This window comes from Gobio gobio (assembly GCF_949357685.1).
Source record: "Gobio gobio genome assembly, chromosome: 19".
In the NCBI taxonomy this organism is placed as follows: domain Eukaryota; kingdom Metazoa; phylum Chordata; class Actinopteri; order Cypriniformes; family Gobionidae; genus Gobio; species Gobio gobio.
In genome coordinates, this window is record NC_137112.1 from 50,586,286 (window position 1) to 50,611,634 (window position 25,349).

General features: G+C 39.4%; 1 protein-coding gene across 1 annotated transcript in view; it reads left to right on the top strand.

Annotated features, from left to right (window-relative positions):
* The window catches only part of nckap1l (NCK associated protein 1 like), a 56,269-nt gene that overhangs the window by 18,962 nt on the left and 11,958 nt on the right, over positions 1-25,349 (top strand). The window contains exons 6-20 of the mRNA XM_079844578.1: positions 7,182-7,272; positions 9,134-9,271; positions 9,462-9,510; positions 10,236-10,392; positions 10,468-10,524; positions 13,393-13,489; positions 13,570-13,679; positions 13,958-14,090; positions 14,166-14,247; positions 16,045-16,103; positions 20,047-20,192; positions 21,879-22,011; positions 22,148-22,267; positions 22,353-22,492; positions 22,571-22,702. Of these exons, the coding sequence (XP_079700704.1) occupies positions 7,182-7,272; positions 9,134-9,271; positions 9,462-9,510; positions 10,236-10,392; positions 10,468-10,524; positions 13,393-13,489; positions 13,570-13,679; positions 13,958-14,090; positions 14,166-14,247; positions 16,045-16,103; positions 20,047-20,192; positions 21,879-22,011; positions 22,148-22,267; positions 22,353-22,492; positions 22,571-22,702 (1,644 nt within the window). The remainder of the gene's footprint in view (positions 1-7,181; positions 7,273-9,133; positions 9,272-9,461; positions 9,511-10,235; positions 10,393-10,467; positions 10,525-13,392; positions 13,490-13,569; positions 13,680-13,957; positions 14,091-14,165; positions 14,248-16,044; positions 16,104-20,046; positions 20,193-21,878; positions 22,012-22,147; positions 22,268-22,352; positions 22,493-22,570; positions 22,703-25,349) is intronic.

Here is a 25,349-nt window from a genome sequence, read left to right on the forward strand (position 1 = left end):
AGCATTACAATAATCTACAGCTCATGAACATTACAATAATCTACAGCTCATCAACATTACAATAATCTACAGCTCATCAACATTACAATAATCTACAGCTCATCAACATTACAATAATCTACAGCTCATCAACATTACAATAATCTACAGCTCATCAACATTACAATAATCTACAGCTCATCAACATTACAATAATCTACAGCTCATGAACATTACAATAATCTACAGCTCATCAACATTACAATAATCTACAGCTCATGAACATTACAATAATCTACAGCTCATGAGCATTACAATAATCTACAGCTCATGAACATTACAATAATCTACAGCTCATCAACATTACAATAATCTACAGCTCATCAACATTACAATAATCTACAGCTCATCAACATTACAATAATCTACAGCTCATCAACATTACAATAATCTACAGCTCATCAACATTACAATAATCTACAGCTCATCAACATTACAATAATCTACAGCTCATCAACATTACAATAATCTACAGCTCATCAACATTACAATAATCTACAGCTCATCAACATTACAATAATCTACAGCTCATCAACATTACAATAATCTACAGCTCATCAACATTACAATAATCTACAGCTCATCAACATTACAATAATCTACAGCTCATGAGCATTACAATAATCTACAGCTCATGAACATTACAATAATCTACAGCTCATCAACATTACAATAATCTACAGCTCATCAACATTACAATAATCTACAGCTCATGATCATTACAATAATCTACAGCTCATCAACATTACAATAATCTACAGCTCATGAACATTACAATAATCTACAGCTCATGAACATTACAATAATCTACAGCTCATCAACATTACAATAATCTACAGCTCATGAACATTACAATAATCTACAGCTCATGAACATTACAATACTCTACAGCTCATCAACATTACAATAATCTACAGCTCATCAACATTACAATAATCTACAGCTCATCAACATTACAATAATCTACAGCTCATGAACATTACAATAATCTACAGCTCATGATCATTACAATAATCTACAGCTCATCATCATTACAATAATCTACAGCTCATGAACATTACAATAATCTACAGCTCATCGACATTACAATAATCTACAGCTCATCAACATTACAATAATCTACAGCTCATGAACATTACAATAATCTACAGCTCATCAACATTACAATAATCTACAGCTCATGAACATTACAATAATCTACAGCTCATGAACATTACAATAATCTACAGCTCATGAACATTACAATAATCTACAGCTCATCGACATTACAATAATCTACAGCTCATCAACATTACAATAATCTACAACTCATCAACATTACAATAATCTACAGCTCATCAACATTACAATAATCTACAGCTCATGAACATTACAATAATCTACAGCTCATCAACATTACAATAATCTACAGCTCATCAACATTACAATAATCTACAGCTCATGAACATTACAATAATCTACAGCTCATGATCATTACAATTATCTACAGCTCATCAACATTACAATAATCTACAGCTCATGAACATTACAATAATCTACAGCTCATCAACATTACAATAATCTACAGCTCATCAACATTACAATAATCTACAGCTCATGAACATTACAATAATCTACAGCTCATGAACATTACAATAATCTACAGCTCATGAACATTACAATAATCTACAGCTCATCAACATTACAATAATCTACAGCTCATCAACATTACAATAATCTACAGCTCATCAACATTACAATAATCTACAGCTCATCAACATTACAATAATCTACAGCTCATCAACATTACAATAATCTACAGCTCATGAACATTACAATAATCTACAGCTCATGAACATTACAATAATCTACAGCTCATGATCATTACAATAATCTACAGCTCATCAACATTACAATAATCTACAGCTCATCAACATTACAATAATCTACAGCTCATGATCATTACAATAATCTACAGCTCATCAACATTACAATAATCTACAGCTCATCAACATTACAATAATCTACAGCTCATGATCATTACAATAATCTACAGCTCATCAACATTACAATAATCTACAGCTCATCAACATTACAATAATCTACAGCTCATGAACATTACAATAATCTACAGCTCATGATCATTACAATAATCTACAGCTCATCAACATTACAATAATCTACAGCTCATCAACATTACAATAATCTACAGCTCATCAACATTACAATAATCTACAGCTCATCAACATTACAATAATCTACAGCTCATCAACATTACAATAATCTACAGCTCATGAACATTACAATAATCTACAGCTCATGAACATTACAATAATCTACAGCTCATGAACATTACAATAATCTACAGCTCATGATCATTACAATAATCTACAGCTCATCAACATTACAATAATCTACAGCTCATGAACATTACAATAATCTACAGCTCATGAACATTACAATAATCTACAGCTCATCAACATTACAATAATCTACAGCTCATCGACATTACAATAATCTACAGCTCATCAACATTACAATAATCTACAGCTCATGAACATTACAATAATCTACAGCTCATCGACATTACAATAATCTACAGCTCATGAACATTACAATAATCTACAGCTCATCAACATTACAATAATCTACAGCTCATCAACATTACAATAATCTACAGCTCATGAACATTACAATAATCTACAGCTCATCAACATTACAATAATCTACAGCTCATCAACATTACAATAATCTACAGCTCATGATCATTACAATAATCTACAGCTCATCAACATTACAATAATCTACAACTCATGAACATTACAATAATCTACAGCTCATCAACATTACAATAATCTACAGCTCATGAACATTACAATAATCTACAGCTCATGAACATTACAATAATCTACAGCTCATGAGCATTACAATAATCTACAGCTCATCAACATTACAATAATCTACAGCTCATGAACATTACAATAATCTACAGCTCATCAACATTACAATAATCTACAGCTCATCAACATTACAATAATCTACAGCTCATCAACATTACAATAATCTACAGCTCATCAACATTACAATAATCTACAGCTCATCAACATTACAATAATCTACAGCTCATCAACATTACAATAATCTACAGCTCATCAACATTACAATAATCTACAGCTCATCAACATTACAATAATCTACAGCTCATCAACATTACAATAATCTACAGCTCATCAACATTACAATAATCTACAGCTCATCAACATTACAATAATCTACAGATCATCAACATTACAATAATCTACAGCTCATGAGCATTACAATAATCTACAGCTCATGAACATTACAATAATCTACAGCTCATCAACATTACAATAATCTACAGCTCATCAACATTACAATAATCTACAGCTCATGATCATTACAATAATCTACAGCTCATCAACATTACAATAATCTACAGCTCATGAACATTACAATAATCTACAGCTCATGAACATTACAATAATCTACAGCTCATCAACATTACAATAATCTACAGCTCATGAACATTACAATAATCTACAGCTCATGAACATTACAATACTCTACAGCTCATCAACATTACAATAATCTACAGCTCATCAACATTACAATAATCTACAGCTCATCAACATTACAATAATCTACAGCTCATGAACATTACAATAATCTACAGCTCATGATCATTACAATAATCTACAGCTCATCAACATTACAATAATCTACAGCTCATGAACATTACAATAATCTACAGCTCATCAACATTACAATAATCTACAGCTCATGAACATTACAATAATCTACAGCTCATGAACATTACAATAATCTACAGCTCATCGACATTACAATAATCTACAACTCATCAACATTACAATAATCTACAACTCATCAACATTACAATAATCTACAGCTCATCAACATTACAATAATCTACAGCTCATGAACATTACAATAATCTACAGCTCATCAACATTACAATAATCTACAGCTCATCAACATTACAATAATCTACAGCTCATGAACATTACAATAATCTACAGCTCATGATCATTACAATTATCTACAGCTCATCAACATTACAATAATCTACAGCTCATGAACATTACAATAATCTACAGCTCATCAACATTACAATAATCTACAGCTCATGAACATTACAATAATCTACAGCTCATCAACATTACAATAATCTACAGCTCATCAACATTACAATAATCTACAGCTCATGAACATTACAATAATCTACAGCTCATGAACATTACAATAATCTACAGCTCATGAACATTACAATAATCTACAGCTCATCAACATTACAATAATCTACAGCTCATCAACATTACAATAATCTACAGCTCATCAACATTACAATAATCTACAGCTCATCAACATTACAATAATCTACAGCTCATCAACATTACAATAATCTACAGCTCATGAACATTACAATAATCTACAGCTCATGAACATTACAATAATCTACAGCTCATGATCATTACAATAATCTACAGCTCATCAACATTACAATAATCTACAGCTCATCAACATTACAATAATCTACAGCTCATGATCATTACAATAATCTACAGCTCATCAACATTACAATAATCTACAGCTCATCAACATTACAATAATCTACAGCTCATGATCATTACAATAATCTACAGCTCATCAACATTACAATAATCTACAGCTCATCAACATTACAATAATCTACAGCTCATCAACATTACAATAATCTACAGCTCATGAACATTACAATAATCTACAGCTCATGATCATTACAATAATCTACAGCTCATCAACATTACAATAATCTACAGCTCATCAACATTACAATAATCTACAGCTCATCAACATTACAATAATCTACAGCTCATCAACATTACAATAATCTACAGCTCATCAACATTACAATAATCTACAGCTCATGAACATTACAATAATCTACAGCTCATGAACATTACAATAATCTACAGCTCATGAACATTACAATAATCTACAGCTCATGATCATTACAATAATCTACAGCTCATCAACATTACAATAATCTACAGCTCATGAACATTACAATAATCTACAGCTCATGAACATTACAATAATCTACAGCTCATCAACATTACAATAATCTACAGCTCATCGACATTACAATAATCTACAGCTCATCAACATTACAATAATCTACAGCTCATGAACATTACAATAATCTACAGCTCATGAACATTACAATAATCTACAGCTCATCAACATTACAATAATCTACAGCTCATCAACATTACAATAATCTACAGCTCATCAACATTACAATAATCTACAGCTCATCAACATTACAATAATCTACAGCTCATCAACATTACAATAATCTACAGCTCATCAACATTACAATAATCTACAGCTCATGATCATTACAATAATCTACAGCTCATCAACATTACAATAATCTACAACTCATGAACATTACAATAATCTACAGCTCATCAACATTACAATAATCTACAGCTCATGAACATTACAATAATCTACAGCTCATGAACATTACAATAATCTACAGCTCATGAGCATTACAATAATCTACAGCTCATCAACATTACAATAATCTACAGCTCATGAACATTACAATAATCTACAGCTCATGAACATTACAATAATCTACAGCTCATCAGCATTACAATAATCTACAGCTCATCAACATTACAATAATCTACAGCTCATCAACATTACAATAATCTACAGCTCATCAACATTACAATAATCTACAGCTCATGATCATTACAATAATCTACAGCTCATCAACATTACAATAATCTACAGCTCATGAGCATTACAATAATCTACAGCTCATCAACATTACAATAATCTACAGCTCATGAGCATTACAATAATCTACAGCTCATGAACGCATCGACTCACTGTTCAGCATTGAGAACATGTGTTATTCAACTTAAGAACCTGCTCAAGCGAGTGTGTGATGGCGGACGCAGCCCCAGTGTAACAATCATGTTCTGTCTTATGGACTTTTCATTTGTATTTCATTGTTTTCCTGCTTCCTTTATTCCCAAAATTGCTAATTTGTGCAATCCTTACAAATTCCCGGGTTCAATAAATTGCACATATAATGTTAATATTAATCTACAATTAGACACGATTTACATATTTTCACATAATCTTTGGTTTTATTTTGGTTTTGTAAATGGATTTTCTTTCAGAAGATGTGATTCCAAAGCATTTGCCCAGTCCTAAAGTGGTAAATGTTGCTTTTCCTGGTGTCTTTATGTGTGCTTCTGTCTCTTTATGTCTATTATTACAGTCATTGTGTATAAACATAAATCCACACACATTTACTGTACATTTAAATGACAAATACATGTGTTCAAAGTCTCGTCGCCACTGATGTCAAACCCAACACGTGTTGTATTTTCACAGTTTTACACTGCAGACAATGCCTTTCTTACTTACATCAAGATGCTTTTAGATAATAACATGACTTAAGGTATTTTTTAGGTAAGAAAAAGAATCTTGTTTCTTGTTTCTGACCCAAACATTATTTTTCTTACCTCATTGGCAGATACATTTGCTTGTTTTATGCAAGAACTCCCTTCATTATGATTTGTTTTCCTAGAAAACAAGAACAAATCTCTTAAGTCATGTCACTTATCTAGTAAAAGCATCTGGATTTAAGAATTTTTTTAATTATTATTTTTAGATATTTGAACTGGAAACAAGGCAAAAATACTAAGTAAGAGAAGCATTTGGAAGCTTGAATAAAAAATAAAAAGTAATTGCGACTTTTTATCTTGTAATTCTTCAAACTTTTTCTCTCAGAATTGCGTGATATAAACGTGTAACTGCGAGTAATAAAGTCAGAATTGTGAGATAAATGTGTTGACGTTTTCGAGGAGTTCGATTCAGTGGCGATCACAGTTTCACTTCTAGACTAGACGCAGAACGCTTTTTATTCTTTATATTGTTCACTCCTTCCGGATCACAAATGCTGAGATCTGCCCTGCCTCTTCCCGAGGGAGTGTGTTCCTTGAGCTGATGTCCATGAATGTTCTTGAGTGGTGGGAAGCAGACGACAGGCCTCAGAAATGTGAGGGTTATATCAGAACTATATAACATGAAGTATGATTGTGTGCCTGCGTCCGCAGCGACCCGTCTTACCCTCGGCTTGGACAGATGTTCCTGGAGTACGATCATCCCTGGAGGAAACTGTCCGAGGAGTTCGGCCCACACACCAAGGTCAGTCCCGCTCATGGACAGCAGAACACACGGCGATAGGGCTTCCATCGGTCCATACCGATTATTGGCCGATACATCGGTTAATGGTTACTTTATTTCAGATAACGGAAATGATTTTAGTTTGCAAATGAAATGTTTTTGGTCAATCTTATTATAGTCGACAGGGCTGGGGATGTGTGTGTGTGTGTGTGTGTGTGTGTGTGTGTCTGTGAGTGTGTCCGTGTGTGTGTGTTATACGCAGGAGTGTAAGTTACGCATTTGAGTCACTGTATTTCATTCATTTGATTTTAAATGTGTGGTAATCAAACTACAGTCACATCTGAGGAGTATTCTAGAATACCACAGAGATTACTTTGAGTTTAAATGTAATTTATTTAATTTAATCATTAATGTTTAAGACTCAGTTCTGCTCATGAGTTTCATAACCCTCGCAGAATGAGCAACACTTTAATCATTTTAACAAAATGAGAGGGATCAGGATAATAAAAATCACATGTTACTATTATTTATTACTGTCCTGAATCAGATATTTGTCATTATAGATGTTTACACACACTCCATATGTTCAGTTATGAGGGGGGAAAGACTGACGGTTTTACTCAGAATTGTGACTTTAATCAAAAACTAAAAGAGGTAATTACATCTTATTATCTCACAATTCTGAAAAAAAGAGAATTGTAAGATGTAAACTCACAATTGTGAGGTAAAGTCAGAATAAGGTGTTATATTGTATATTTAGTGTAAACAAGCGTCCGTGACACTCAGTGCATTAAGAGCAGGGGGTGAACACTTTTGCACAGGATGATGTGGACATTTCTTATTTTGTTTGGAGATCATATTTGTTCATTTATTTGCCCCTCAGAAGAGAAGATGAGTTTAATTGACCCTGTTCATCCCATTCAGACATTCACACACCCCAGATCTCAACATGTTTCCTTCTTGAGCATCAACACTTTTTTTTTTTTCTAAGATTGTCTGCATTTTTTGCTTCAAGAAGTATTGTGGAAAATATGTGTTGTTAAAAATAATGTTGAAGAAATATGTTTTAGTATATTTAGTGTTCAAAGTATTCTAAAGTATTTAGATTAAGTCAAGTCAAGTCAACTTTATTTATGTAGCGATTTTAACAATGCAGATTGTTTCAGAGCAGCTTTACAGTGTTAAACAGAAAAATAATGCAACAGAATTTTATTCAGCCGTCTAGCCGTTCAGGAGAAAATGGTTAATTTCAATTATCATACAGTGACAGTGTGGGCTTTAGATCAGTAATTAGATCAGTAATTTAGTTTATATGGTTAATTTAGTTTAATATTTTGATTTATTTCGATATTTAGTTGAAAAATTTAGAAAAATGTCCCCAACTGAGCACGCCAAGCCAGAGGCAACAGTGGCAAGGAAACCGAAACCCCATCAGGAGCAGAATGGAGAAAAATAAACCTTGGAGAAACCAGGCTCAGTCGGGGGGGCAGTTCTCCTCTGGCCAATTAACAAACAGCGTATGATTATTATTCTGACGACTTTACAGGTCAGAGGTCATAATAGATCGGAATATTCAAAAGATCGGAGGCAACACGCCGGAGACGGGTTTATTTCAGGGGGAGGCTAATTGACACGGTCTTTGATTAAGTTACAAAACTTGTGTACTCTAACAAAATACATCACAAATGGCTTTTTAAAGCATATATTACAGAGAAATAGATTTTAAAGTAAGCCTGTGGTTGATTGTGGTGAGGAGCGTACGGCCCAGTTCATGCTGGTTTCAACCTCGTGAGTCCTGGATAGATACTTTGAGTATAGTCCTGATGACAGACAGGGCCAGTGTAACGTGTGTGTGTGTGTGTGTGTGTGTGTGTGTTGTCAGTCTGTGACGGAGGCTCTTCTGTCGCTGCACCTGGTGTATCCGCGGAGGAATCTCTCTGCTGACCAGTGGCGTGGTGCTCAGCTCCTGTCCCTGCTAGCCTCTCCGGCCACCATGCTCAGCCCGGCCGTCTGTGACACCGTACGTACACCTTACCCTGACCCTAACCCTAACCCTAATCTAACCCTAACCCTAACCCTAACCCTAACCTAACCTAACCTAACCTAACCTAACCTAACCTAACCTAACCCTAACCCTAACCGCCTCCAGTCCGGCCATCATGTGTCCGTGAGCGGCTTAGCATTCGACTCACACTACACATTGTTCACAGATGGCGTGCGAGTATCTGTCCATGGAGGTGATGGAGCGCTGGATCCTCAGTGAGTGTCAACATCTTACACTGTTTTTACACACACCACATTTCAGCGAGCAACCATTTCTGACCGACCAAAGTTCTCAGATTACCCTTTTTTGGGAACTTTATCCTTTCATCTGCTGCTGCGGCTCCAATGTTTCTCAGATCAGTGGAGAAATGCTCACCTCAACAATCCTAATGCAATATCTGAGGTTTAAAAACCAAGAAGGCTGCTGTATATCCGGAGAGGGTTCACAGCGCTTCACTTTCTCTAATGTTGAGTTACAGCCTTATTCCTAAATGGATTAAATTCCTCACAATTCTACAAACAATATCCCATAATGACAACGTGAAAGATGTTTGTTTGAAATCTTTGCAAATGTATTAAAATTAAACAACGAAAAAATCCCATCAGTATCCACAGCCTTTGCCATAACTTATTGAGCTCAGGTGCTCCTGTTCCCACTGACCATCCCTGAGATGTTTCTCCAGCTCTACTGGAGTCCACCTGTGGTCAGTTCAGCTGATTGGACATGATGAGGAAAGGCACACACCTGTCTATATAAGGTCCAGCAGTTAACAGTGCATGAGCACAAACCAAACCAGGAGTTCTCAAAACGTTTGCCCAAAAACTTTTTTCTGAAATGTTTCTTCTTGTTTCAGAACATTCAGAGAACATTCAAAAGTAACATTCCATAATGTTTGAAGGATTGTGTGTGTGTGTGTGTGTGTGATGTGTTCTGCTCTCAGTGGGTTTCCTGCTGTGCCATGGCAGTCTGAACAGTAACGCCGGCTCTCAGAGTCTGTGGAAGATGGCCCTTCGGAACGGCCTGTATATCACCATCATCAGAGACGAGGTTCTCCACATACACAAGCTCTCCGAGGACTTCTTCGACAGTCTCAAAGGGTAACGCATGCAGTCATGTTTTCACCAAACCAGCTCTTATCCTGCAAATAATACAACTTCACATCTTCTTTCCAGGTACAGTAAGCGCATTCCCGACATCAAAGAATGTAAAGAGCATGTCATCGCTAACTGGTGAGCATCTAAAGTATGAATTACAGTTTTTTACAATCGCTATGACATTTTTTTCAATACTTTTAACAAATTTCCTAAATTCTTAACACACCAACACACCTACATCACGCAATTGCCAAAACGATTAATTTCATGCTCAAAATCACACATTATAAACTAAACTCCAAAACTAATTTTCAAAATACAATAATACACTAACACACTATGCCTACCAAAACCCTAACACATGTTCTCTTCAGGAGCATTTAGTCAATCATAGCACAATGTTATAAAAACACTAACACTAGATGGAATTACAGAAACTGCCTTATTTTATGTGTCATGTCTGCCCTTATGCAATAGACAGTATATTTTATTGATCATAGATTTCTTTTGAAGACTCTCCACATTTTTGTTTTGTTGGGTTTAGTAAATGCATGCATTGTTTCTTTTGCTGCAGAAATTCAATACAAAAAATGAATGACCCATCTCAGAGTAGCTTTATAGAATGCCCTCCAGTTTTATTTCAATATCAGCATCACCATGTTGACAATAACAAGTTCCTGTTCTTCATTTAGGAGCTTTCCTCTACCCCCTGAAGGAGCTAGATGTTGAATCCTTAGACAAAATACAGTTACATATTAGAGACCAGAGGCATACAGTCACTGTAATATATGGTTAAATCATTTACACATTGCAGTAGGAGAAGCCCTTATACAATATCATATCTATTGGTTTCTTGAAAAATCTGGACAATGGATGCCACTGTGTCCCGGCTGAGATGTGGCTGTAATCGTTCACCAGCCTCTCTGTATGATAGCCTGTGGTTTATGACATGGATGGTCTATGATAGTAGCTCTTATTTCATCAGTTACCCTAACTCTGGCCCTTCTTTGAGCGCCACCATGCATTCCAACTCCTCAATCTCTACCTTGCCCTTGTCCAGGCATTCCTCTCCCTTGCCCTTGTCCAAATCCTCTCCCTTGCCCTTGTCCAGACAATCCTCTCCCTTACCCTTGTCCAGACAATCCTCTCCCTTGCCATTGTCCAGACATTCCTCTCCCTTGCCCTTGTCCAGACATTCCTCTCCCTTGCCCTTGTCCAGGCATTCCTCTCCCTTGCCCTTGTCCAGACATTCCTCTCCCTTGCCCTTGTCCAGGCATTCCTATCCCTTGCCCTTGTCCAGGCATTCCTCTCACTTGCCCTAGTCCAGACATTCCTCTCCCTTGCCCTTGTCCAGGCATTCCTCTCCCTTGCCCTAGTCCAGACATTCCTCTCCCTTGCCCTTGTCCAGGCATTCCTCTCACTTGCCCTAGTCCAGACATTCCTCTCCCTTGCCCTTGTCCAGGCATTCCTCTCCATTGCCCTAGTCCAGACATTCCTCTCCCTTGCCCTTGTCCAGACATTCCTCTCCCTTGCCCTTGTCCAGGCATTCCTCTCCCTTGCCCTAGTCCAGACATTCCTCTCCCTTGCCCTTGTCCAGACATTCCTCTCCCTTGCCCTTGTCCAGGCATTCCTCTCCCTTGCCCTAGTCCAGACAATCCTCTCCCTTGCCCTTGTCCAGGCATTCCTCTCCCTTGCCCTAGTCCAGACATTCCTCTCCCTTGCCCTTGTCCAGACATTCCTCTCCCTTGCCCTTGTCCAGGCATTCCTCTCCCTTGCCCTAGTCCAGACATTCCTCTCCCTTGCCCTTTGTCCAGACATTCCTCTCCCTTGCCCTTGTCCAGGCATTCCTCTCCCTTGCCCTAGTCCAGACATTCCTCTCCCTTGCCCTTGTCCAGGCATTCCTCTCCCTTGCCCTAGTCCAGACATTCCTCTCCCTTGCCCTTGTCCAGGCATTCCTCTCCCTTGCCCTAGTCCAGGCATTCCTCTCCCTTGCCCTAGTCCAGACATTCCTCTCCCTTGCCCTTGTCCAGGCATTCCTCTCCCTTGCCCTAGTCCAGGCATTCCTCTCCCTTGCCCTTGTCCAGGCATTCCTCTCCCTTGCCCTAGTCCAGGCATTCCTCTCCCTTGCCCTAGTCCAGACATTCCTCTCCCTTGCCCTTGTCCAGGCATTCCTCTCCCTTGCCCTAGTCCAGACATTCCTCTCCCTTGCCCTTGTCCAGGCATTCCTCTCCCTTGCCCTAGTCCAGACATTCCTCTCCCTTGCCCTTGTCCAGGCATTCCTCTCCCTTGCCCTAGTCCAGACATTCCTCTCCCTTGCCCTTTGTCCAGACATTCCTCTCCCTTGCCCTAGTCCAGACATTCCTCTCCCTTGCCCTTGTCCAAATCCTCTCCCTTGCCCTTGTCCCATTCCTCTCCATTGCCCTTGTCCTATTCCTCTCCCTTTCCCTTGTCCAGACATTCCTCTCCCTTTTGTGTAAAAGCAACAATAAATGTATTAATTGTATAGCCTACACAGACAGATGTTGTGCTAACTGTGTTAAGAATTTAGGAAATGTGTTAAAAGTATTGAAAAAATTGTCATAGCGATCGTAAAAAACTGTAATATAAATTATTATCAGTTATTGCCCTTGACATAAAAAAAAGCCCAGAGAACGCTCTCAGAACAGTATCAGCTTTACAGTTATTGAACTGAACTGAGTTGAGCTGAATTATGACACTACTGGCTGTTAGAGATGCTTTAATGTGTGTATATATTCAGTATATATTTACACAATAAACAGAAATGTTTAATGATATGTGTTTTTACACATGATCTTTGTGTGTGTCAGACTCCTGAAGTGTGTGTCAGACTCCTGAAGTGTGTGTCAGACTCCTGAAGTGTGTGTCAGACTGCTGAAGTGTGTGTCAGACTCCTGAAGTGTGGGTCAGACTCCTGAAGTGTGTGTCAGACTGCTGAAGTGTGTGTCAGACTCCTGAAGTGTGTGTGTGTCTCTGGTTCTCCAGCGGGGCCGTGCGGAGAGAGAAGCGCAGCTTCCTGAGAAACGCTCTGAAGGAACTGACCAAAGTGTTGGAGGATGAACCGGCTCTGCTTGGACCCAAGGTTTCAATCATTCTTTTCATTTCTGTGTGTGTTATTTTTGATGTACATTTTTAGGATGTTCATTCATCTGTTTTTTCCAGGCGTTATTTGTGTTCATGGCGCTGTCGTTCTCGCGTGATGAAGTGCTCTGGCTGGTGCGTCACGCTGAGAACATCCCAAAAACCAAAACACCGGAGGATTACGCAGACTCGTGAGTTCTCTTCAGTATACCAGCAACTCAAACTGTGCACTTCCTAAGATCTGGAAATATCTTTCCTAAAGATTTACACTTCAAGTAGTAAAAGTGGCCTCTAATTGAAGAATCACCCTCATGTGTACGCCTCTAGCTTCTCTAAACACTGGGCGTGTGTGTGTGTGAAAGAGAAGCGCTGGTTTGTAGACGTTTAGAGTGTGTGTGGTCATGCGCTGATCTGTTGAGTGTGTGGTCATGCGCAGATCTGTTGAGTGTGTGTTTGTGTGTGTGTACAGACAGATGGCAGAGCTGCTGTTCTTCATGGAGCGTCTGCGATCTCTGCTGACTCAGCACAGGTACATCATCCAGCGCTACCATCTCCAGTATCTGTCCCAGTACGACGCTCTGGTGCTCAACGACACCATACAGGTACTGCTCACAAACACACACTCATTCATTTCTCTCAGAAGGGTCCTATGCAGTTTTTGCATCTTCTGGTTTCAGGGCATGTACGTCTGTCCGGAGGAAGAATCGGTTCTCATGTCGTCATTCGTCTCCACTCTGTCTGCGATGAGTCTCAAGCACTGTGAGTTCTCTCTACCACACTTTGAGTATATTCTCTGAACACAAACCCCACACACACACACACACACACACTATATTAGCAGAAGTATTGAGCCGCCTCCACATCCCTGAGTTCAGGCGTTCAACACTTCATGGCCACAGGTGTATAACTCAAGCTCTGGGCCTGCAGACGCTTCTACACACATTAGTGAGAGAATGGGCCGCTCTCAGGAGCGTGTGTGTGTGTGTGTGTGTTCGCTTCTACACACATTAGTGAGAGAATGGGCCGCTCTCAGGAGCTCAGAGAACTCAAGCGTAGGGCCGTGATCGATGGACACCTGTGCAATAAGGCCAAATATTACACTAAATAATCCACACTCAACTGTTAGTGGGATTATAACAAAGTGGAAGCCATTGGGAACAACAGCAACTCAGCCACAGAGCGGGGTCAGCACATGCTGAGGGTCACAGAGCGGGGTCAGCGCATGCTGAGGGTCACAGAGCGGGGTCAGCGCATACTGAGGGTCACAGAGCGGGGTCAGCGCATGCTGAGGGTCACAGAGCGGGGTCAGCACATGCTGAGGGTCACAGAGCGGGGTCAGCGCATACTGAGGGTCACAGAGCGGGGTCAGCGCATGCTGAGGGTCACAGAGCGGGGTCAGCTCATGCTGAGGGTCACAGAGCGGGGTCAGCACATGCTGAGGGTCACAGAGCGGGGTCAGCGCATGCTGAGGGTCACAGAGCGGGGTCAGCGCATGCTGAGGGTCACAGAGCAGGGTCAGCTCATACTGAGGGTCACAGAGCGGGGTCAGCTCATACTGAGGGTCACAGAGCGGGGTCAGCGCATGCTGAGGGTCACAGAGCGGGGTCAGCGCATGCTGAGGGTCACAGAGCGGGGTCAGCGCATGCTGAGGGTCACAGAGCGGGGTCAGCGCATGCTGAGGGTCACAGAGCGGGGTCAGCACATGCTGAGGGTCACAGAGCGGGGTCAGCGCATGCTGAGGGTCACAGAGCGGGGTCAGCTCATGCTGAGGGTCACAGAGCGGGGTCAGCGCATGCTGAGGGTCACAGAGCGGGGTCAGCGCATGCTGAGGGTCACAGAGCGGGGTCAGCGCATGCTGAGGGTCACAGAGCAGGGTCAGCTCATGCTGAGGGTCACAGAGCAGGGTCAGCTCATGCTGAGGGTCACAGAGCGGGGTCAGCGCATGCTGAGGGTCACAGAGCAGGGTCAGCTCATGCTGAGGGTCACAGAGCAGGGTCAGCTCATGCTGAGGGTCACAGAGCGGGGTCAGCGCATGCTGAGGGTCACAGAGCAGGGTCAGCTCATGCTGAGGGTCACAGAGCAGGGTCAGCGCATGCTGAGGGTCACAGAGCGGGGTCAGCTCATGCTGAGGGTCACAGAGCGGGGTCAGCGCATGCTGAGGGTCACAGAGCGGGGTCAGCTCATGCTGAGGGTCACAGAGCGGGGTCAGCACATGCTGAGGGTCACAGAAGTGGCCAACTTTCTGCAGAGTCAAGAGTGTTAAACTCGAAGGAAAGGGTTATTTTGTAGATATTATTGTGTGTTTATTTGTGTGTGTGTGTGTGTGTATGTGTGTTTGATCAAATATATGCAGTCTTGGTGAGCAGATGTGACTTGATTACATTAAATCATCTTACTGAGCCCAGACTTTTGAACAGTATTGTATATTTCATGAATTGATATCTGAGGTCAATTCCTCCCATCCGCCATCTTACAGCATATTAGATCAAAGTTATTCAGATCCAGTTGTTATACACAGATTTATTTGCTTTCTTAACTTTGGTGTTGTTTATACAGTGGATGCAGGAGAAGAATTTGACCTGAAGCCGTTCAGACTGGACTGGTTGAGACTGCAGGTACGGCTCACATTACCCCATTATATACATTCATGGGCCTATAAATCATATTATCAGAGTGGGAATCATGATTTTATACATTCATGTGTGTGTGTGTGTGTGTAACGACAGCGAACAGGGAACGTTCTGGCAAGATTTTCTCAAAGTTATTTAACAAACGTTCTTCCAATAACATCAATAGATTGTTTGTTCAAGGTTATCAGTTCTTTAATGTTCTCAAAGCATTAGCACATTTATTATGATTATTTTACTCTATTGCTAAAACTCTATCAATTAATACAAATGAAGACACAATACTGCCTTGAATAGACTGAGACACTTGGTCTTTAAATAGATCTGCAAGCAGCCGTTATCAGGGCCAAGTAGTAGTGGGAAGTTCGGATCATTTTACTGACTCGGATCTTTGAGTCTCGTTCAGCAAAATGAACTAATCTTTTTTCGAGTCATTTCGTTCATTTCAGAAAAATATAATTAAAATGACATGTTAAATAGCCCAACCCATCTAGTACTTATGAAAATGTTGATTACATTTGTAAAACTAAATAAAAATAAACTATAGGGTACTGCAACCAAAGCCAAATGATAAGAAACTGAAACGTTTAATTAATTGATTAGTTGTTGGGTCAGGCTATTGCAGTCTAACTCTGTTAGTTCACCTCACCTCCTGATCCAAGACATTCTTTCTTTTGCAACTTCATATTTATCATCTTTATTCTCCGCCTCTCGTGTCTTCGAACTCCTGGAGACGTTAGATGTCGACTCGTCTGTGTCTGACTCTGATCTGGGGCTGGGCCATGTTACACAGGTCCGGGAACAGAATGATTAGTTCATCTTTCGAGTCTAGAGTCTCGAGTTCAGGTTTGAGTCTTTCGTTCTTCCTGTCAGTCCCATAGAGTCTATGCTGTCAGTAGCGGAAACAGAAAAGATTAGTTCTTTCGAGTCTCGGGTTTGACGTTTGAGTCATTCGTTCTTTTGCCACGTGACTTGTCACTGTATTGAACACTAGTTCACAACCTTTTTACTAACAAGCATGTAGTTATTTTTTTATTTTATTTTTATATTTTTTATATATAATTCTCAGTTAATATCAGACATAAACAAATATGGGAAATATATTGACTATTCAAGTCTAACATCACAAATTCAAGTCAATTAGACTATTACTCACTTTGAATCATATGGCACAAACACACACACACACACACACACACACACACACACACACACACATACATACATTATATAACAACTCAATAGAGAAAAATAAAATACAGTTGATTCAAAACGAGTAATAGTCTAATTGACTTGAATTTGTGATGTTAGACTTGAATAGTCAATATATTTCCCATATTTGTATATGTCTGATATTAACTGAGAATTATATATATAAAAAAATAAATAAAAAAAATAATAACTACATGCTTGTTAGTAAAAAGGTTGTGAACTAGTGTTCAATACGGTGACAAGTCACGTGGCAAAAGAACGAATGACTCAAACGTCAAACCCGAGACTCGAAAGAACTAATCTTTTCTGTTTCCGCTACTGACAGCATAGACTCTATGGGACTGACAGGAAGAACGAAAGACTCAAACCCGAACTCGAGACTCAAGACTCGAAAGATGAACTAATCATTTGTGTTGTTTCCAGTACAGATTCAGCGTAATGCGCATGCGCGGTCAACACAAAATGAACAAATCACTCTCTGAGACAACTCGGTAGTCCCGAGTCATATTAAAGATTAGTTCAAAATGAACGAATCGTTCATGAACGACACATCACTAGGGCCAAGCACCACAGAAGCACAGGAAGCAGCCACATACCGACTGCACATATGAGTGAAGACATTTGGAGACAAGTTTAAGCAAAAATGTTGAAAATCCATAAATACATTGAGTTGTGTAGAGCCAATTTCATGTTTTGCTTAATTATAGCGCCACCAAGTGGCCCAGTCCCACCACTTTTTGTGTGTGTCCTCAGAGTGTGCCCATACATAAGCGTGCCAAACTTGGTGAAAATATCTAATTTCGTTGAGGAGTTATAGACACTTATATGTATAAACATATACAAAATTCCCCACACCTGACTTTGATTGCATTTTTTGCCACTTACTATCAAAATTTTGACATTTGGCTTGTATCTTTTATTCAACCCGCCATGTTTCCGATTTTCCTACGGTGGTTTTGTCTCGATCGGATTAACGGTTTCGAAGATATTCGTGAACGTTAAATCACAACATTGAACAAATCATAAGGCGAAACCTAGCATGGTTGGTATCGGCAAGGATTCAGTCGTTTTAAATGAGTCAACCAAATCCAAAGTTATAAGCATGTGAATATTGAATTTTACCACTAGATGGCGCTAGCTTGAAACTTCTTCATCGTGCCAATGACCCATACCAAGTTTTGTAACGATACGTTCATGCGTTCGTAAAATACAGCATTTTACTACAAAATTCAAAATGGCTGATGGCCAAAATGGCCGACATGGGCATGTTGCCCTGAATCTAAAAATCCAACTTTTATGATTTTGGGGCAAACCGTTCAGAAGTTATAAGCAAATATGACCCATTTTTCATATCTCAGTAGGTGGCGCTGTGCTGAAATCAGTATATAGCCTCAGGTCATGCTGGGGATGACATGGACCATGTTTGGTCAGAATATGATAAAGCGCTGCGGAGATACAGCCTTATGTCTATTTTCACAATCGCCACATAACAAATTTGTTTGTGCGTTTTTCAAAACACTTCCACTTGAATTCCATAACTTTCTGTTGGCAGTGTCTGAAGATGATCTGGTTCAATGTTTGTGCAAATGGGATGAACCGTCTAGGAGGAGTTTAAAAAAGTAGGACGTCGTAGGGTTCAGTCGAATAGTCTAGAGCCTTCAGAGAGAAAAACCCTAACGGTTCAAAGGTTATAAGCACAAACGTAACTTTGGACAGGTGGTGGCACTAGAGGGATTGAGTTAGAGACTCTAAACTTGCTGTGGTGATCTGTGTGCCAAATTTCATTACTTTCCCACGAGCGGTTCGATGGACTGCCATAGACTCAAGAGCAGAAGAGGAACGCCAACGCTTCGCAGCTTCAGTGCTCGGCCCATAATAACATGAGATTCAAACATTTATTTCACCAATGTCATAGTATAAGGTGAATCCGGCCCTTTGTTTTTATCCAAACGTGACGTTTCCATAATGTTTGAAGAAGGATCCAATGGAATGTTCCTTTAATGTTCATAATAACCAAGAAAAACACTTTAAAAAGATTTAAAGAGGTTTAGAGGGTTCAGAGAACATTCAGAAATAATGTTTCATAACTTAATGGGAAAGTCTTCACAGAACAGAATCACTTCAGAAGAGAGGAAGACCAATACAAGTGGAGCACATTTTAATATTTGTTGTTCAACATTAAACTAGGTTTTAAAATTCTACATGTAACTAGGCCTGTCACGATAACAAATTTAGCTGGACGATAAATTGGCCAAGAAATTATTGCGATAAACGATAATATTGTCGTTCTGAGACCATTTTCATCTAAAATAATGATAATGGCATAATAATGCAGGTACACCTTTTCAAAGATCAATTAAGTTTTATTTCTAAAGAATATTTAACACTGAAAACGGAGAGCATTTTAAATATCCACAAACAATGAACAAAACAACCAAGACAAAAAAAGCAATGGACTCTCAGTCTGTTAACAAAAAAATGCACTTGAATAAACAGCTGGAAAACTGCAGCGGATGATTGTGTTTTCGGTAGTGCTGGGAATCGATTAAAAAATGAACTAACTAATCGCATTTTTCTTCTGTAATTAATCGTTGGCAGCCGAATTAGTGCATAGTCAAGCAGACTAAAGTATTATATCCCTAACATCTGAATCTCAATAATCCATCCGAAGCTACAACATATCTGATGACGTGTGTGTGTGTGTGTGTGTGTTCCTCAGGTGTACACCAGTGTGGGTAAAGCTGCTCTAGCGCTGAAGGACTATCCAGAGCTCGCCAAGATCATGAACATGGCCCAGTTTCACACCAAGATGATGGACAATGTGTCCGAGCTCCTCTGTGAGACGGCTGATCTCTCCATCCTCTGGTGAGTCTGCTCTGTCCATCTCCAACATGACAAAAAACACCATCACATGATCATAACTGCAGTGCGTATGACTCAACTACAATAACTCTGAAATTATTTTCATGACAATGAGCAAATGATAACAGAATATTATTAACTTAACCCTCTGGTGCTGTTCACGAGTTTTAATTTCAATGAAAGTGTTTTACTATATTTTAGTACAATAATGTTTTTATTTAATATTTTTAATTTTTAGGGGATTGTATGGTACTACGTTATATTTATGCAGCAGTTATAATCCATTTATTCACTCATAAATCTTTGTATCCCAGACGGAAGTTTCTTTGTAAAGACGACAGAAAAGTTTAAAACAGAGAACTTGAAAAAAGTTACAGAATTTTACGTTTACTGTTATGAAATGCACAAAAATACTATTTTAAATGTTTATATGAAATATACATTTTCAAAACATATTTTCCTCTACAATCAAAGTCATAAAGCGTTCAGTGAGAGTGTGTTTGGGTGCAGTACCAAACGCTTCCACAAGACGAGATTCATCTCACATTCATTTCCAATGACCGCAAACAATATGACTATTTTTTTCAGGACCTTTTAACATTTTCAAATCATGTCCATGATATTTCTTGGGGGATCTTTATCAAGTTTCTTACTATTCTTACTATTCTTAATTCCTCACCCTCATGTTGTTGGACACCTGTCAGACCTCCGTTCATCTTCAGACACAAATGAAGATATTTTAGTGTAAAGCTGATGCTGAGAAAGGCTTCAGATAGGCCTCCATTGGCATTCAGTACATTTACACTCACAAGACCCATAAAAGGCACTAAAAACGTCGTTACAAAGTCCATCTCACCACAGTGACTCTACAATAATTTTACGATGCGACGACAATAGTTTTTGTGCGAAAAAAAAAATCAAATTAACGGCTTTATCCAGCTTGTTCTTGTCTTCCGTGTGTGTCTCCACGACGCATGCGTGAGAATATGAGCAGATCCGGCGTTCGGACACATGACCCAGAAGAGATTTGTTTACAAGCAGAGGAAGACGCGCGTATCTCAGCTGTTGAATTCTACACTGATCGTGCTTTAGGTCTCGCTGTAGTGCTCAAATGGGGCTAAAGTGAGCATTTCATGGATTCCCGAACACCGGATCTGCGTCATATTCTCACGCATGCGTCGTGGAGACACACACGGAAGACAAGAAGAGGTTGAATAAAGTCGTTATTTTGATTTTTTTTTGCGCACAAAAACTATTGTCGTCGCTTCGTAAAATTATTGTAGAGTCACTGTGGTGAGATGGACTTTGTAACGACGTTTTTAGTGCCTTTTATGGGTCTTGTGAGTGTAAATGTACTGAATGCCAATGGAGGCCTATCTGAAGCCTTTCTCAGCATCAGCTTTACACTAAAATATCTTCATTTGTGTCTGAAGATGAACGGAGGTCTGACGGGTGTCCAACCACATGAGGGTGAGGAATTAATGACAGAATTTACATTTTTGGGTGAACTAACCCTTTAACATTTTCTGTCTAAAGTTAATGAAGGGTTGCCAGAGGGTTAATGCTTTTCTTTAGTGAGCCATGTAACCATGAAACAATGATATAGTTAATTTCCATCGATTCATCAGTAAGTCGAGTAATCGAGTAGGTCTGAATCATCTGTGACTGAACACTCTATTGATCTTTCAGTTTCCACGCGCGTGTGTTTGAGAAGATTTTCTCTCAGAACGGTGAGGATGTGTCCATGCAGCGCTACCTAATGGCCTTCCCACTCGCCTGCACTCACTTCAGCCAGAGTCTCCATCCGCTCTGTCCAGAGGAGGTCAGTACCGTCCCACTCAGAGCTGCTGTTCACTAGATAGGGGACTTGATGAATCTGCCTCATGGCCCTCAGATGAAGGAAACTTAATAGATATGATACCAAATGATGTTCTGCCATATTTGTCTTGTTCTGTTAGATGGAGGAAATGGAGAAGCAAAGCTTGAAGCTGTGTGTGCTGTTTCTGGAGGAGATTTCCCGTCAGACGTGTGGGGTCGTGCTGGAGATCTGTGCCGAACAGTGTAACCTAAGCGAGAAGGTACAGAAGATGGTCATTTAAGGGGCTGAAGAACATATAGTTTATTCATACAGTATAGATATATATATGTTGTGCTGTGTTTCAGTTATTGCCCAAACACAGCGCTGAGACCATCAGCACAGCGCGCAATAAAAAACTGAAGAAACCGGTCCCGAAGAGAGGAGACATGCCTAAAGAGAAACCAGGGACGGAAAGCCTCAGGAAAGACAGAGCCTTCGTCACGAAGTGTGTATCCTCTCCCAGATCCAGTGCAGGGTTAGGGTTGCTGTAGATCTGAATGCTCACTGCTCTCTTCTCTTGTAGTCTGGATAAGATGCACCAGGCGCTGACAGAACTGTGCACTTCCTTCAGCGTCTGCGCTGATTTCACAGTCTTCAAACACATCGTCGTTCCTGCTGAGTTCCTGCTCGCGCATCTGGAGATGAGGCTCAACAAGTACGGCTCACTTCTGTAGTGTTCACTATCAGACCGCACTGCTCAGGTCACCACAGTCCCTAACATCCCTGGTTCCCTAGCTTTCGTATTTTATAGAAAATATCTATAATTTTTATGTTAAATGCTCTTCCAGTAACGTTAATAGAACGTTTGCTCAAATCTTTATAAATGTTCTCAAAACGTTAGCACATTATTTATACATACACTATATCGCCAAAGGTTTTGGGACGCCTGCCTTCACACATGAGATTTAATGCCATCCCATTCTTCATCCGTAGGGTTTAGTATGGAGTCGCCCACCCTTTGCAGCTCTAACAGCTTCAGCTCTTCTGCTTTTTTTAAATTGATCAACTTTATGCCACAAGTGCTGTCATTTTAGCTAAACTTGTTTTCAACCAGGGATATTCCTTTACATTTACATTTAGTCATTTAGCAGACGCTTTTATCCAAAGCGACTTAAAAATGAGAGCAATAGAAGCAGCTAGAACAGTCAAGGGCAACAATATGCAAGTGCTGTAACAAGTAGGGATGCACCGAATCCAGATTTTTGGGGTTCGGCCGAATACCGAATCCACTGGTTAAGATTCGGCCGAATCCGAAACCGAATACCGAATCCTACTCCCGTCCGCAGTCCATTATCACAGTAAACACATTAATGAAGTTAACAACGTCCACAGCAGTGTGCTATTGACCAGTTTTGGTCAAGTTTACTAAAGGAAACATTGTCGTGTATGTTCTTCTCGCCGCTATTTCATGATGGTTTATAGAAAAATTACCCCGAGTCGTCCTCTGTCGTTTCAAAGAACAACCCAACGGAGAGCAGGAGGCGCGCGCTAGGGTTGTGCCGACATCAAGATGGAGCGCCACCATCGTGATGCCACGCCCCCGTTGCGAGTCTGCGACACACACTAATCCACTTCTATAGTATTAGTTAAACTATAAACTTAGCAGGAATTGCTCTGTAAATTAAATTGAGAATGTAACTAATGCATATGCGATTTTAAATACTGTAGTCTATGCCAGATAGCCTATATAGCCTACACTTTGAAATCATTTGAGGCTGAAACATCCATAAGCATGCGTGTTTATTTTGGCACTTCCGTCAGTGAAACAACACAGCCTATAAAACAAAAACGATTTTCAGTAAATAATGGTAACCTCAAGAATATATGAAAATTAAATATTAGTTAGAAAAATATTTGATTCATACTATTTCCCCGCAAAGATGCGTCATATAGCCTACCGCTCTGCGCTTTGAGAGGAATGGGACACTGAATATAGCCTACACCTTCTCGAATATCTTCGTCTTCATATGTTCTACTGATGTTGCAAAGCAACACTTGTTGTAAAAGGTCTGAAGAGCGGATTTTATCTTCCACAGGGTCAAGACATTTAGGCAATGTTTGATTATTCACTGCCAGAGAAAACGAAACTAAAATCACCGGCGTGTGTGTGAAATGCGCTATTCAAATAAACCAAACTTGACGCGCCTTAACAAGTTTAATAACAAGAACAAACTGTGTTAAATAAAATTTGAAGTAAAAAGGTATTCGTCCTACAGTGTTTTTTATACTTTCCCACAGTAAAGGATGTGAATAGTTATAATAGACTTAATTATAAGCAAACGAAAGGAAGAAACGTTTATAATCCCCTGCGAATGGGTGCGACGCGAGTGAAGAGTTGGGAAAAGAAACGAGATGTCCATGTCCATTGGGATAAAATGGACTAGGCCTATTGTTAAAATTCACGGAAAATCGAGTGACCATATCCAGATAGCAAAACAGAATGAAAAAGTGCTCTCTGACCATTATTTCCTTTCTAGGCTAAACAAAGCTTTGTGCTTCACTCCTGTGGTTATATTCACGTGAAACAACATTCACATACAAAACACTGGGTTAGTAAAATAACGAAGTTATTTTTTTTTTTAAAGTAGAAAATAGTATTTATGTAAAGAGATATAGCCTATTAAAATAAAAAGAGCTCAACTCTTAAGTGGAAGGAACCTATTTTTCCCCCTCACGTGCAACCTAGCGGATGAATCATTATTTGGGTTAATAAAAATAACGAAATTATGGTTTTAAGAGAATAGTATGCTATATACGTAAAGATATATAGTATATTATCTACCTATTTACCTAATTCTGGTTCTTCAAAGCTAACGGATTCAGTGTATTTTCGTTTTGTCATCTTAATTTGGTAATTATTTAAGTATATATATTTTATTAATTTTATTTATATTTTATCTGATCTATAGATCTATAGGCTGTTTGCACGGTAAAATAAAATACTTTTTGGCTGCTGTCTGTAGATTCCTTCATGCACAACTCGTATTCTCTCGGATGTTTCATATGCAAATGTTTTAACAGCGGCTGTTGTTTAGGGTCCTTGTCATCACGAGACAAATCGGCATTGCAAATTGAACGCGTAGCTCAACTTGAATCGCCTTCTTTTGACTTAAAGTATAATGCCACATTTTCTGTTCATGAGTTCCATTTTCACTTTCAACAGCGGCGTCATTAAGTTCGACCAGCGGGGCGCGCATAGTGCAAGCCTAGGGTTCGGGTTCGGTGGAAATAAATTCTGAGGTTCGGCAGAAACCGAACCCAGTCAAAAAGCCCAATATTCGGCCGAATCCGAACCCGAACCC